This window comes from Centruroides sculpturatus, unplaced genomic scaffold (genome assembly GCF_000671375.1).
Source record: "Centruroides sculpturatus isolate CEXI.00-Female unplaced genomic scaffold, Cexi_2.0 scaffold221, whole genome shotgun sequence".
NCBI classification, from domain to species: Eukaryota; Metazoa; Arthropoda; class Arachnida; order Scorpiones; family Buthidae; genus Centruroides; species Centruroides sculpturatus.
The window spans coordinates 511,401-527,171 of record NW_019384612.1 but is presented as its reverse complement, the minus strand read 5'-3'; the positions used below and the strand labels follow the sequence as shown (position 1 = coordinate 527,171).

At 35.3% G+C, this 15,771-nt stretch overlaps 1 protein-coding gene across 1 annotated transcript in view; it reads right to left on the bottom strand.

The window, feature by feature from the left end:
* Positions 1-11,390, bottom strand: part of LOC111625269 (WW domain-binding protein 2-like) — a 63,065-nt gene extending 51,675 nt beyond the window's left edge. The window contains exon 1 of the mRNA XM_023368370.1: positions 11,245-11,390. Within this exon, the coding sequence (XP_023224138.1) occupies positions 11,245-11,300 (56 nt within the window). The 5' untranslated portion in view covers positions 11,301-11,390. The remainder of the gene's footprint in view (positions 1-11,244) is intronic.
* Positions 11,391-15,771: the final 4,381 nt, after the last annotated feature.

Here is a 15,771-nt window from a genome sequence, read left to right as displayed (position 1 = left end):
TTGAAAATTGCTGCACTGTGGGTGGAGCCCAAAGCACTGCGCGTGGAATTCTATACCGCTGATGTAAGCAGCAAAGCTGCAGCCCATGCCATTCAGAGATTTACTACCATCAGTGTAGATGGCAACATCAGGGTTATCAAAATTGCAATTAATGATGCTGAATAAAATATCAATACTAGGATTGGGTGTTGCTGAAATGCTAACAGGAGTTTCAAGATTATTGGCCAAAAGGGAGCCATTGTTTGTAGTTACATCAATACCATGTTTTAAAAGAATTTTGGAAATCAGTGTGCAGATCAATAGGTGGTTTTTGGTAATGATTTGTAAGCTAGTGGTTGGGCAAGTACTGTCTCCCTTGGCAATATGAAGCCTTTGGGCTGAAAGAAGCTTTCTCTGATGATGTACCTTATTGATGGAATGAGACCAGGAATCACAAGCATACAAGATGATTGGTCAGAAGTTCTGGTTGTAAATGGTGCTCATTGCAGTAGAGTTAAGGCCCCAGGTACTTTTTGCAATTTTGGAAAAACATAGGAATATCTTGCCAGTGATGTTAGTAATATTCTCAATATGTGGGGTCCACATGAGTTTATGATCCAGGATAACATCAAGGTAACGGATGGTTTTAACTACTTTTATCGAGGTGCCATTGAGTTTAATTGTAGGGACTCTGGAGTACAGGTGCTTGCCACCCAGACGACTGAAAACAATGGCTTTAGTTTTGTTAGGATTTATGTCAAGTTTATAGTTAAGGCACCAATCAGAGATGTTATTGAGTATACACTGATTTGTCTTCTAAAATAGCCGTTGTCCTGCCACCCACAAGAACCAAGGCATCATCAGCGTAGACAATGGAGAAGTCTTGACCGAAGTCCTGTTGTAAGAAGGAGTTAAAAAGTACAATCCAAAGCAGAGGGCCACAAACAGACCCCTGAGGGCAATTTCTGTTGATCGGGTGATGAAAGCAGAGCGAACCAGAAGAAACTACAATTTTCCGATTGTTGAGGTAACCTTTAATCACATGGAAGAGGTTGGCTGAATAATTAAGTTTCCTAAGTTCGAATAGAATAATAGGCCACCATGTGCTATCAAAGGCCTTACAAATGTCCAAGCTGATGCCAAGAACATATTTATACTCTTGAAGATGGTTATTGATGTTATTTACTGCTGTTGCGATGGCCTCGGGCAGATTTCTGCTTGTGGAAGCCAAACTGCTGAGGACTGAGAGAGTAGTTCACCTCAATAAACCAGTTGAGCCTGTTAGTGATGAGCCTTTCAAAGATCTTCCCAAAAATGGGTAAAAGCGAGATTGGGTGAATGCTCTCTGGGCTGCCAGGTTTCAGAATTGTCACAATTCTTGCAATTTTCCATGGACTTGGGAAGATATCATGGAGAAGACACTTGTTGTAGGTTTCCATAATAAGCTTGGAATGGTTATACCAAATACAGGTAGAGATGTCATAAGTAATGTTGTCAATGCCCGGTGATTTCTTTTTACTTGTACGAAGGATGGCAATTTCAATTTCGTTGAGACTGAAGGGAGAAGAGTTAGGAGTATTCAGAGGCTTATCAATGGAATTTCTGATGTCAGTGTGCCAAAAAGTGTCTTTGTTAGGATCATCCCAACAGCAGAATTGATGTGCAAGTCAATGATAGAGTCAATGCTGTTCAAGTCATCATTATCAGATGTCAGTTGGAAGAGTACTCCCACTGATCAGTGGGAGTACAAAGTTTTCCTGTACAAAGCCTGTCCTTGAGACAGTCCTTGTAGCCATGATGTTCCATACATTGACTACAGGTTTGTTCAGTTTGTTGACAGGTTTTGGAGACATGTCCATAGTGGCAGCACTTAAAACATTGTATTACTGGATGATAATCTTTAACTCTGCAGCATGTCCAATTGAATGTTTACTTTCTCGTTACTAAGAACGAGTTTGTGAAGAGAAGGAGAGGTCTCCACAATCCAGTTGGTGTACTCAGTCTCTTTTTTTACCTGTTTTAAATTTAAATTTTAAGTTGTTCAGGAAGTCTTCCTCATTTAGGGTAGTATGTATACATTTGTTTTGTGAGTATATGTAGTGCTTGATATCTTCCACATCAATGGCAGAAGGAATGGAGGTGATGATAATATTGGGCATACACTTGCGAGGAAGTTTGTCATTCAGTTCAGGTGTGTTGTTCATGATGGCCTTCTCAAGAGAAGTAATATCAGTCCATTTGTCCAATTCAATAGCCACGCCACCATTCTGAATATGCCTGATTCTCTTGATGCTTATTTTTAATGCAGAAGGGTTAATTTTATGTTGAATTACTTCTCTGGTGACTTCACTAGACTCAACTGTTGTTTCCGTAGATAAGGATAACATTTTCACTTCCAGAAGGAGAGTGAGACACAGGTGAAGTGTGAGAGGGAGTACCACCCTTTAAAATGTCACTATACAACCGGCTAATAAAAGGGACCTGCTGCACTCCACAAACGGACTCCAAAACCGCCAATAAAGCCGACTCCGTGTGCTTGGCGTGGACAGATAGGGCGCCAGCAAGATGATCTTTGGTGATAAAAGAGTCCAGACACTTCCTGATTGACTCAGGAACAGAAGCAGACGACAATGCTGAACTGGATAAGTCGACCAGCCATTGAAACTGAATGGTGATAAACTGAGAGTGGGCTCCCGTGATCAGTTTGCCATTACTGTAGTTGGCAAGATAGTCCTTCAACTGATCAAAAAGTTGGTAGACCTCATCGAGGAAGTCTGATAGACAACTTGGCGCCATCCTAAACACGACAGTGCACATGGGCGAGAAGCCTGTGAAAAACCGAGCCAAAAAGCAAAGTCTGCAGAGGACAGAGAAAGAAGGCCCTCTGAAAGGAAAACTGGCCCGCAGAAAAAAAAAGACAATAGGCCAGCTGAGACCTTTGCCCGACGATGAATAAAACAAAGTATAACACTTGCCCAAGAAACAAGTCCAAGATAACACCAAGCTCAGAAATCCTGAAGGGAGTGAGAAAAGGCATTGAAGTGTAAAGGAAAGCCTGAAAAAGCTAAATAAAAGAAAAAAAATACCTTGTAAAAGAAATAAAGGTGATTGCAAAAGTGAGACTACTTTGAGCAGTTAAACGGGAAGCCACGTCGCCCAAACAAAAGCCATTGTCTCGATGCCGATATTAAACACTGGATTACTAAGGAACTAATAAAGCTACAGAAATGAAAGGAATTGGAACCGAGACTCACCCTAGGAGTACTCACGTGGGTCCATCGTCAGATTCCAGATAAAATGGAATTTCCAGCCAATGGACACTCAGAAAGATGGAAAATTTTCATGGGCCGTAACTCCATGTAGAATTGACAGAAATAAAAAAACAATACACCACCATTGTGTACCTTGTGATAAGAAAACTCCAGCAATATATAACACTGCAAGTAGAAACTAGAAAATCCTTCAGAAAACTGCATGTAACATATGTTATATATATTTATATAATATATATTCGCTATTGGTTATAATATTCGTTTAATAATAAATTCCTATTAAAAAAACAAATAATAATATACTGAATTTATTGTTAATTTAAATAATAGCTAGGAGCGTTCCAAATTCCGAATCTAGTGAGCATTCTAAATTCCTAATGTTTTTAACGAAACTGAATTCCAAATAAATTAGCCTCGCATGATGAGATATTCGAAATTTAAAAAAATCAATTTTCTAACACTATAATTCGTCAGACTTCGGAATTGAGAGAATGGAGAACGAACAAAGCTGTGAGAGGAAGAAAGAAAATGAAGGCTCTGAGAGAAAAGAGAAAGAGAAGGAAACGAATGAAAAAGTAAATGCAAGGAAATTGGAAATAGATAAATTCAGCAAAATCAACATCAAGATAACATATCCTCAAAAAAAAAAAAATTAGACATTTCATTAGATATAAAAGAACGTTGTCGTCCTCGACAGTGTTCTTTTATACATCGAAGAAGACAAAGTGAAATGTAAAAAAAGAAAAAAAAATTAAATATCAGTTTAGATTCCGAAGGCTCTTCAGAGCAAAGGCTCTTTTCAAAGCCAGTTTATCATCTAAAGAAGAGTCAAATCGTAACAAATATTAATCAACAGTAATATTAGTGTTGCAAATCTTTGTTGTGTACATCTCGTCTTTGACTGAATTCGTATCAATGTGATGAGAGATTTGAAATTTTAAAAAATCAATTTTCAAAATCATCGACTTTAGAATTCGTTGGACTTCAGAATTTAGAATGGGAAACAGTGAAGTAAAGTCCTCGGAAGAGAAGGAAAGAAAGACAAGATCGGAAGAAGGCAAGGATAGAAATACATCAAATTTACAATCCGAGGAAAAAAATAATGAAGGAAAACGAGAAGACAAAATTGCCGTCAAAATAAGTTATAAAACGAAAAGGAAAATGAATATTTTGTTTTCTATAAACAAACATCCTTGTCGTCGACGCGAGTGTAAACGCTCCCACAGTGACGAGGAGGAGGAGAATCGCCGTAAAAAACCAAAAAAAAAAAAAAATTAAGAAATAAGCTAAATTAAAAATCTTCTAATCCGAATACCGGTATTCTTATAAAAATCGTACTTACTCAACCTTTATTGTCCGGTACTTGTAAATTATTTGTAAAACAAACGTTTTCGGCCTCAGTCGAGGTCTGCTTCAGGTTAAATTATTGGATTTCATTCTTCGAATGCACGTTTAGTTTTAAATATAATNCGAAAACGTTTGTTTTACAAATAATTTACAAGTACCGGACAATAAAGGTTGAGTAAGTACGATAGAAATAAGCTAAAATTCGTATGGCAAAAAAAGGCTCTTTTCGGAGCCAGTTTACCAGCTAAAGAGGAGTCAGATCGTAACAAATGTTAATCAACAGTAATATTACAGTGTTGCAAACCTTTGTTGTGTACATCTCGTCTTTGACCGAATCTGTTATCAATTTGCCTCACGCGATGAGATATTCGAAATTTTAAAAAAATCAATTTTCAAAATCAACAATTTTAGAATTCATTCAGAATGGGTAATAACGAAGTCAAAGGACAGTGTAGCGATGGAAAAGAAAAGAATGAAAAACAAACACAGACGGAAGAAGAAAAAATGAAAAGTAAAAATGAAGAAAGTAACAAGAAGGTAATAAACAAGAAAAATGAATTGAGTGCTTCATTCACATACCCAAAGACAGCAAACATCAGAATTACAATAGACACAGAAAGTCGTCAACGACAAAGAATGTAAATTAAAAAAAAACCGTTAAGTAGAAAAAAACCCATTTCAATTCCAAAGTTATTACTAAAGGCTCTTTTCGGAGCCAGTTTATCATCTAAAGAGGAGTCAAATCGTAACAAATGTTAATCAACAGTAATATTAGTGTCGCAAACCTTTGTTGTGTACATCTCGTCTTTGACCGAATCCGTATCAATTTGCCTCACGCGATGAGATATTCGAAATTTAAAAAAAATCAATTTTCAAAATCAACGATTTTAGAATTCCACTTCGGAAAGCAAAGCGAAAAATGGTAAATTGGATAAGCGAAACTGAAAAATCTAACAGAGAAGAGAAAGATATTAATAAAGAAAAGTTAGAACAGAAGAAAGAAAGAAAGAAGGAAGAAAGTGTAATTATGCATAAAGATAATAAAGTAAAATTAAACTTAACATATCCAAAAAAAGCAGATTTACAATTCGCTGTAAATATACAAGAGCACGGTCGTCGTCATCGTGGTGGCTGCAAGCGCACAAACCATGATGACAACGAAGAAGATAATTTTAAAAAAATATCAAAGAAAAAACCTTAAAATCCAAAGCTATTCAAAACTGCAAAAGGCTCTTTTCAGAGCCAGTTTATCATCTAAAGAGGAGTCAAATCGTAACAAATATTAATCAACAGTAATATTAGTGTCGCAAAACTTTGTTGTGTACATCTCGTCTTTGACCGAATCCGAATCAATTTGCCTCACGTGATAAGATATTCGAAATTTAAAAAAAAATCAATTTTTGAAATCATCGATTTTAGAATTCATTCGGAATGGATAACAGCCAAGTGAAGGAAGATTCAAATGAAGCTAAGAAAAAGGAAAATGACGATAAAGAAGTAGAAGATCAAGAAAAAAAGAAAGATAAGGAAAGAAATAAGATTAAAGTAATTAGTGATGAGAGAAATGAATTAAAAGCACACTTTGTTTACCCCAAAAACACAAATTTACACGTCACAATAGACACAAAAGATCGTTGAAGAATTCAAAAATAAAAAAAAAAAGGTTAAGTAAAAAAAAAACCTTTTAAATTCCGAATTTATCACAAAAGGCTCTTTTCAGAGCCAGTTTATCATCTAAAGAGGAGTCAAATCATAACAAATAATAATCAACAGTAATATTATTAGTGGATTATTATTACAAAATATGGGAAAAAATTCCCCATTCACACGAATTTATTAACACTAAAAACCTTTTTTATATCCCAGGTATAAACAGATTTAGACAAAACTAATGTTTTCGACCAAAAACTCGATCTTCGTCAGGATATGACCAGTATAAATTCAACCAACGTGTTTAAATTAAATAACTACTCACCGCACCATACTAATTTAAAAATTATGCCCTCGGAACCAATACACTGAAGTGATAACGTCGAAAAACATTGGAAAACGAACGTTTTCGAACCCCTTCTAGGCTCTGCTTCGGGTTCTTAACAATTTTTAGATGGAAATTTGATTAACAAATGCCATTAACGAAGAGTTCGAACGTTTCCAAAAAATTTATGTCGCGCATGCGCAACGTGTTGGCCTGCCCATATACAACGAACGGCTAGAGCATGCTACGAATCAACTCTTGCCAGGCCAGTGACAAAACCCTGTTTGTGAGAGGATGTTAGTGAGACACATAAGAATCTCTCTGATCGAGACAGAGCTATAGTTAACTCTTAAAACAATGCGTGTGATACTGCAAACACAGAGTTGTGCCGACATCTACCACGTCTAGCAGTTAAGGGCCAGATAATGATCATCAGTCAGTACTGTAACCCTTAGGCAACCTTGAACTGGTCTAACTCTTCAAATCTTTTCCTAATTGAAAATGAAAAGTATTGAGGATATTTGCGATGACAGATATTGCAGCTTATATCGGGTCTTTCTCCATTTCACCAATCAATATCATTAAGCAGGATTCTTCGTCAAACAGGCGATAACAATGATTTTAAGACATTTTTAAACTTTTAAAACTAAAATACTAAAAAGGAAAAATTTAAAATGAAGCTAAAATTTATTAGAAAGAAAGAAATTAGCAATTATTTTACTCCCAATTTGCATTTTAACAATTGTTTTTGTTCTATTTTAATATAAAAATAAGCTACTTAATGAAATTAACAAGTTGTCTTTTTGTTTCTTAGACCCTGCAAAAAGATTCTCAAAAATTTTCCTATTGAAATAATGCTTTAAATCAAAATCATTAAGCAGTATTTTGATCAATGATCATGCTGCAAGTTCTTATTTAAATAGTTGCACATTAGTATAAGCACTCTAACAGACCTTTAATATGAAAGAATAATAGAAAAAATTTCACATTTATAGATAAATATACCACTGAAAGATATACTGATATATAACGTATGAACTTTAGTATAGAAGTATTATAAGTTATATGTCGCATTCTTCAAAATTATAAATGTGAATATTGTGATGCAACAGGAGATCATTCTCATACTCGTAGAAAGAATGCACAAGAATTATAAGAAGAAAATGGAATGGATAAAGAAGCATCAACAGAGCAGAATTAGGCCGCAAGCCCCCACAATCATATGCTGGAACAACATTACACCAGCACCACGTATCAATGAACTATGCAAATTTGGCCCCTAATATGTATTGTAGCCTAAGCTAGCATACAAAAAGATCATCCCTGATGTGGAACAAGCATTGGAAGGGCTAAGCAAAATTAAAAGGTATTCAGATAGAAAACAGCATTTAAAATAAAGGATGGATATACCAGAATAGGCCATAGCACAATATGGAAAAATATAAGAGAAAGTAAAAAATGGATGAATCTTAATAATATTGTACTTACAACAGCCGCCAAATCGAAGGACATGGTGGTAATGAAAAGATCTACATATAATGAGCTTTTATTAAAGATCTACATGTAATGAGCTTTTATTAAAGTACATAAAAGAAACGCAATGCAAGACTGCCCATCCATGTGCTCAGGAGCAGCTACAAGCAAGAGTCAAACACTTCTAACACACCCCTTGTAAAAGAGTTCAGAATGAAGAAGATATTAGTCGCATCTCCATAAATTCCTAGATTATTCGGTTTGCCAAAACACACAAACCAGAAAGAAGCATAAGACTTGTGGTGGATAAATGTTGCTTGCCTACGGTAATCCCAGAAAGATTACACAAGAATTTCATCAATGCGTACATGTCTCCACACGATTACAGCATAAAACAACCCCTAGAATTTCTACAGAAAATGAAAAATATGAAACTAAAAGAAGGAATTTACACGACAGTACTGGATTTCAAGGCCTTATACCCCTCAATCAAACTAGAGCCACATTTTTGCCACTTGAGAGACTTCCTAATGAGCAAGATAGGAATTGCAGTAAATATGAAAAAACAAATACTGGAACAAACCTAACTTGCTACGTATTCATCGATCTTTAACTTTAATGGAGTTGCATACACACAACATAGAGGAGGGGCAATGGGAAGTCATATTTCAGGGGCATTATGCGAGATGGTCTTAAGGACTTTAGAGAAAGCAATCTTACTAAAATATGCAGCACACATTGTAATATATGTACACTATGTTGACAATGTCTTGATTATATGGAAAGAAAAACGAGACATTCAACAATTTATCAGACACATCAATTCCAACAAGTTCGGCCTAGAGCTCGAACTAGAGAAAGAACAACAAAAGTATGCATTTTCTAGACATAGAAATAGAATTTGCATAAAGTAATATGTAAAGATGACATTTCCTAGGAGTTTCTTAAATTTGAAGTAACACATATTTTAACTTTGTGATAATTTTTAATAATCTATTCTTTAATGTTTTAGAAGATTTTTTATTTCTTCAAGTTATTTGACTGTTACTTCTAATTTGGTCTGTGAAAACAGGAGAATTAAAAGACTAAAATTATATTTTTATGTGCGTCTCCATTACTTCAAATAAAAATAGAAGTAGAGAAATGAGAGAAAATCGCTACAAAAGTTTACAGAAAGGCAACGTATAACCCACTGTTCGTACGATTGAACTCCCACGAACCTGGCAAGCTACAACATAGCAGCATTCCAGGCACTTATAAAGAGAGCGTACATACACTGCCACAAGACAGAATTAAAGAATTAGATCACGTCAAAGTACTAGCTAAGCAGTGCTGTATCTACCAGAATACAATAAAGGCCATTATTAACAAAACAAGAACAAATGATAATGAAGATAATGAGTGAGAAAGAATAAAAGAATACATTGTAATGGAATACATTACACCTTTAAGCAATATTTACAAAGAAATAGGAGCAGCAACAAACAAAAAGTTAATTTTTAAAAGGAATCCCACAATATACCAAATGCTATGCATAGACAAGGAAGATATAGACCAGAGCTCGATTCCAGGAATATATAGAATACCGCTACAAGACGTAAGGTGACAAAAAGAGCTATACTACATCAGAGCCACAGGGAGATCGTTAAAAGAAAGACTAAAAGAGCATAAAAGGAATGTGCAGAATGAGCAACCAGTCACGGCACTAGCAACGTATGTTATAGCAGACCCGACAGAAGTCACTGTGGATTGGGAAAGGGCTAAAATAATACAAAAGATCCAAAAGAAGAGGCATTTGAAATATGCAGAAGCACGGCAGATACATAAGACAAACCAATAAGGATTAGCAATAAACTTTAGAGAATCCAGTAAAATCTCAGAAGCTTGGGAAGTGGGATTAATTTGAATATTCTATTATAAAGTAAAGGGACGAGCAGTTAAAGAAGCAGGCACTACAGTGTCCTTCTCTATATTAGTAATTGTGTTACGTATTTATTTACATATTTATTGTATTTATGTATTTATTTACTTATTTATTTTATTTTAGTTATTTATTCGTGTATTATACGTACAGTACACACAGTGCATAATAAACGCACCGAGAAAGTTCGGTCTATACGAACCATCCCGTACGACATCATACAGAGTCTATATTTCGGCACTCGACCCAATTTAAGCATCCGCTCGGGTTTTCCCCACATATTTTCACACCCGCCAAAGTTGCCAAAATACGGTAAAAACCGACGGCACACCGCAGCTTCGCCAGGTCGGGCAAATTCGAATCGGAGGTCCCCCGCACGCGACGTCGACTTCGGACGTTTTTCCGGGGGGAAACGTTTTCGGAGAAACATTTTCTCGTAAAACGTCGGTTTGGGGCCCCGGGTAATTTCCCTTTTTACCCGCGGGATAACACACCACCGGTAAAAACACTAATTCTCAAAGAAACAAATTAATATTCACGCGGTTAATTTTCTAACGGCGAGGCATTAATCAATATAAATAAAACTCACCGACCCGGCGAGGGCTCGGCATTTAACCGCAAAAACCGTCGCCAACGTCTTCGGCCCGGACCGGGAACCTTCCTCCCGGGACGTTCCGGCCCGAACGCGCGGATTCCGGATCCGCATTCGACACCCAGACTCGAACGCGTCAAAATCTTCCAGGCGTTCGAAGTGGAAAGGCCGGCACCGGAGGAATTAGATTTATTAAAGAAATCCATCCCGGGCACGGTTTTCGCAATAGAACGCGAGGCCCGGGCTAGGTTAGTTTTATTTATATTCATAAAATTTGTTTATTTATCGAAAAATAACGTATAAAAATATTCTTTATTAAGGAAAAAGTAAACACTTTGAGCGGACCTTTTCTCGTAGCAATTGCTAGATTTTAGAATTTTTCCAGGTTTGTTTATTTGCCCGTTAAGACAAATAAAGGTCTTAAATTGATTTAATTTACTTATTCGAAATACAAATATTTCTTACGTCATCGACAAATACGTATACTGGAAAACGTCAACGGATGCAACACTTCTGATCAAAATTTAAACGAAATCGACAAGAAAGTTTAATGGAATTCCCCTAAATTGTAATCAGACGCAATTAAAGCATAAATTGCGCACGAAAAGCAAATTATACAATCTTTACCATCGATGGATTAAGAGTGTCATTTTCGATATAAGGCTTTAATAATTACGGAACTTACTATTCTCCGTTAAATATCAAAACTCCTCCGTTGGCGTGGGCAACGTTCAAAGACATTTTCGATTCTCTTCGTCAATTTCCTACGTTCGCCGCAATTTGCAACTAAGCAAGAATGACGTCATCGCTTACGCAACCCTTGTCATTTTCTTAAATACGTGATTGTATAATACGAAATTTTTAATATTAATAATTTGAGAATATTTTTTTTAATTTTGGTACGAGAACTCTTAAAAATTGTATTAGAATATAGAAAATTAAATTTAAAAAAAAAACAAAAATGTGATTATGTGATTCGTTTAAAAATTATATAATAACAATATTATTTATTATTATTTAAAACAAATTTCGATTTTTTTTTAACTCTTTCCTCCCTGCGGGCACTAAAGAGGCCTCTTTTAGAAAGCCCATTATGGGTTTAGCCAGGCCCGCCATGGGTCGGCCGGGTGGTGACGGACGGACTACCCCCGAAAAATTCCTGGGGATTTTTCGACCGGTCCAGACTCGATCCCGGGTTTCCCAGTGGTAGGCTGCCGTCATGACCGCTCGGCCAACCGGCCGAGCTTTCCGCCTTCCGGAACAGTCTGAGAATATCTAAATGTAAATTATTTTCTTCATAAACGTTACCGTTCTATTTAACTAATTTTTTCCTCTGTAATTTGGCTTTAAAACATTAAGTCCGGGTATTAAAGCCATATTAATTAAGGTAAGATGTTTATCTTTTCATTGCCCCTTTTACTTCAGTTTGTTTAAATATTAAGTAAAATTCTACATTTTTATTTGTAACCTTTACCTTTAGATCAAAAGTGTCACCGTATCCATTCCGAAGGAACACGGGGGATTTTATGAAATCGCAACCAAATACTGCGCGACGAACTGTAATAAATTGAAATTAATCTTGAAAAATATGAGTTAGAGACAGAGCCGTAACTAGCCATTCCCGTGCCCCGTGCAAGAATTTGCATTTAGGCCCCTTAATTTATTTGGTTTTGGAAAAATAATAAAACAAATACATTACGATAGATTTTTAATAAGATTTATTTTAATTGAATTTTTCTGGCTTTCGTTTCGGCAAATTCATTAATTACACCTTCGTAATTAATATTTTTAACGATATTGTATTCTATCGAAATAAATTGGATATCCACTCAGCTTCTTTTTAAAAAATAAAACACTGAACACCTTATAACGCTGAGATATATTTATTAAAACACAAACGTTTTCAGAGATGGTCTTAAGGACTTTAGAGAAAGCAATCTTACTAAAATATGCAGCACACATTGTAATATATGTACACTATGTTGACAATGTCTTGATTATATGGAAAGAAAAACGAGACATTCAACAATTTATCAGACACATCAATTCCAACAAGTTCGGCCTAGAGCTCGAACTAGAGAAAGAACAACAAAAGTATGCATTTTCTAGACATAGAAATAGAATTTGCATAAAGTAATATGTAAAGATGACATTTCCTAGGAGTTTCTTAAATTTGAAGTAACACATATTTTAACTTTGTGATAATTTTTAATAATCTATTCTTAAATGTTTTAGAAGATTTTTTATTTCTTCAAGTTATTTGACTGTTACTTCTAATTTGGTCTGTGAAAACAGGAGAATTAAAAGACTAAAATTATATTTTTATGTGCGTCTCCATTACTTCAAATAGAAATAGAAGTAGAGAAATGAGAGAAAATCGCTACAAAAGTTTACAGAAAGGCAACGTATAACCCACTGTTCGTACGATTGAACTCCCACGAACCTGGCAAGCTACAACATAGCAGCATTCCAGGCACTTATAAAGAGAGCGTACATACACTGCCACAAGACAGAATTAAAGAATTAGATCACGTCAAAGTACTAGCTAAGCAGTGCTGTATCTACCAGAATACAATAAAGGCCATTATTAACAAAACAAGAACAAATGATAATGAAGATAATGAGTGAGAAAGAATAAAAGAATACATTGTAATGGAATACATTACACCTTTAAGCAATATTTACAAAGAAATAGGAGCAGCAACAAACAAAAAGTTAATTTTTAAAAGGAATCCCACAATATACCAAATGCTATGCATAGACAAGGAAGATATAGACCAGAGCTCGATTCCAGGAATATATAGAATACCGCTACAAGACGTAAGGTGACAAAAAGAGCTATACTACATCAGAGCCACAGGGAGATCGTTAAAAGAAAGACTAAAAGAGCATAAAAGGAATGTGCAGAATGAGCAACCAGTCACGGCACTAGCAACGTATGTTATAGCAGACCCGACAGAAGTCACTGTGGATTGGNTTAAAGAACACAGATATGACATTAGTAAAGGACATTGCACCACGATTTTGTCAAATATGGCACAAGCGGAGGCGTCTGTAGTGAAATGGAATGAAGCATCTATTCTAAAGACGTTGCGGTCCCCATCTTTGGCGTTGCAACATGAAAAAATTGAAATTTATAAGAGTAAATTAAGAGACGGCTGTATTAATGCAAGGGATGCTGATAGTTTACCTTCGGCGTGGAAGTTCCTTGTAAAAGAAAAGTTAAAACACACAAATTATTAATTCCTATCTGCCCTTTATAATGTGATGCTTTTTGATGTATATATTTTATGAGTTTAATCCTTTTTGTGCATTTAATATTTTGGGTTTATTTATTTGTTTTTATTTTTATATCGCCTTATTTTATTATTTATATTAATATGGCTTTAATTTATTTATTATAGTTATTGTGTATTGATTGGTTAATTTATTTTACGTTATAATTTTGAATTTATAAGGTTCGAAAGTTCCATTTAACAGAATTTTCAAAAGGTGTTCGACAGCAAATTCACCTGATGATGGCCTATTATATTAGGCTGAAAACGTTTGTGTTTTAATAAATATATCTCAGCGTTATAAGGTGTTCAGTGTTTTATTTTCTATCGAAATAATATATTGGATAATCGTTCTCGTCCGATAGTTGATCTTAAATAATTTTTTATTAAGTCGCTAAAATTCTCTCGCACGAAGCGATAGAAACGGGAAGAGTTAGAAATACTGTATTCTAAGAGCGACATTGATATTTGGGTAAGACTCGATTAAACCAAAATCATGGAGCCTGTAGAATATTAAGCGGAGATGCAGCTTCTATATTTTGTATAAGAGTCGTTACTTCAAAATTAAAACTTTCAATTTCACTGGCCAATTCGTACTTTTTTTTAAATCTTTCCTATATTTAATAGCGAGATCCGCAGCCGATTTTTTTAAATCGGCAACACTCGTGTATTGTAAAGACGAGCCACAGAAAACACAGATAGTTTTCATTTTTTTCGTCACAGATAGTTTTCATTTTTTTCATAATGCCAATCTATTCGACACAATAGTGTCGAGTACGCTGTAAATTTGTATTTTAAATAATTTTTCGGGTGTCGAGTTACTTCCTTCATCTGGCGTTTTATCTATTGCCATTATCTGAACTCCTTTTTTTTCGTTTATCAATTTAAGAAATTCCTTTTCTATACTTTTTGGTTTGTTTTAAGAATATGATCAATAATAGCATCTGTTAATATTGTTGGCCATAAAGCTATATCATTTATTACTTCCATGTGTCTATATATATCGAAGCGTTTTTCTGGACTATTTCTACCTTCCGCGTTTTCGCAATCCCTTTTTCGGTAGCATTTTAAAGACTGCGGGAGCCCCTTCGGGGCCCCGCGCGCCCGCATAGTTCGCTTACCGCTTAATCCGCCGTTCGGGTATACACCGCGTACGCGTACCACTATAAAGCAAAAAATGATGTCAGAATTTCTGCACGCATTTTACAACCTCGAGACTAAGAATTTATTCGGGAGTTACCGTTTTCAATTTAGTAATTTTAAAAAAATCCTCGGACAGATTTATATTTGTTACAAAATGTTACCTTTACAGATTTCTAGCTCCGCACACTGTAGAAAAATCTAGAAATACAGTTTTGTATATCGTAATAATATTACTAGTTGCCAGAGAGCTCTATAAAGTAAAAAAAAAAAAAATCAATTTTTGAACACTTTAAAATTCGTCAGAATTTGGAATCGAATTCGTCGAATTTAGAATCTATATACTGTATATATAAGCCATTCAACAGGTGTCCGTCCGTCCCGTAACCGTTTGAAAACGGACACTAAAGGCGCCTTTATCGTGTGTCATATTTCAAACATTCAAATTAATTTAACAATTTTAATTATTATTTATATTAACAACTAGCTGCAAGGACCCGCTTCGCTGGGTTTTTATTTGTTCGTACATTTGTATGTAATATAGTTTTTGTTTTTTATATATAAAATACTGTTTTTCTAAGTAATCTAGAATCTAGCTGCAAGGATCCGCTTCGCTGGGTTTTTATTTGTGGGCAAAAAGTAACGATAGTGAAGATTAAGATAATTACATTATAGCCAATCTTACCCGTTTTCACAGAATGCAAGAATTAGATCCCCCGTTTCCAGACTAATTAGAGACCTGGTCCCGATTCTATTTCTGAACGTCTCCTGTTCACGTCCAGTCAAACGAACTATTT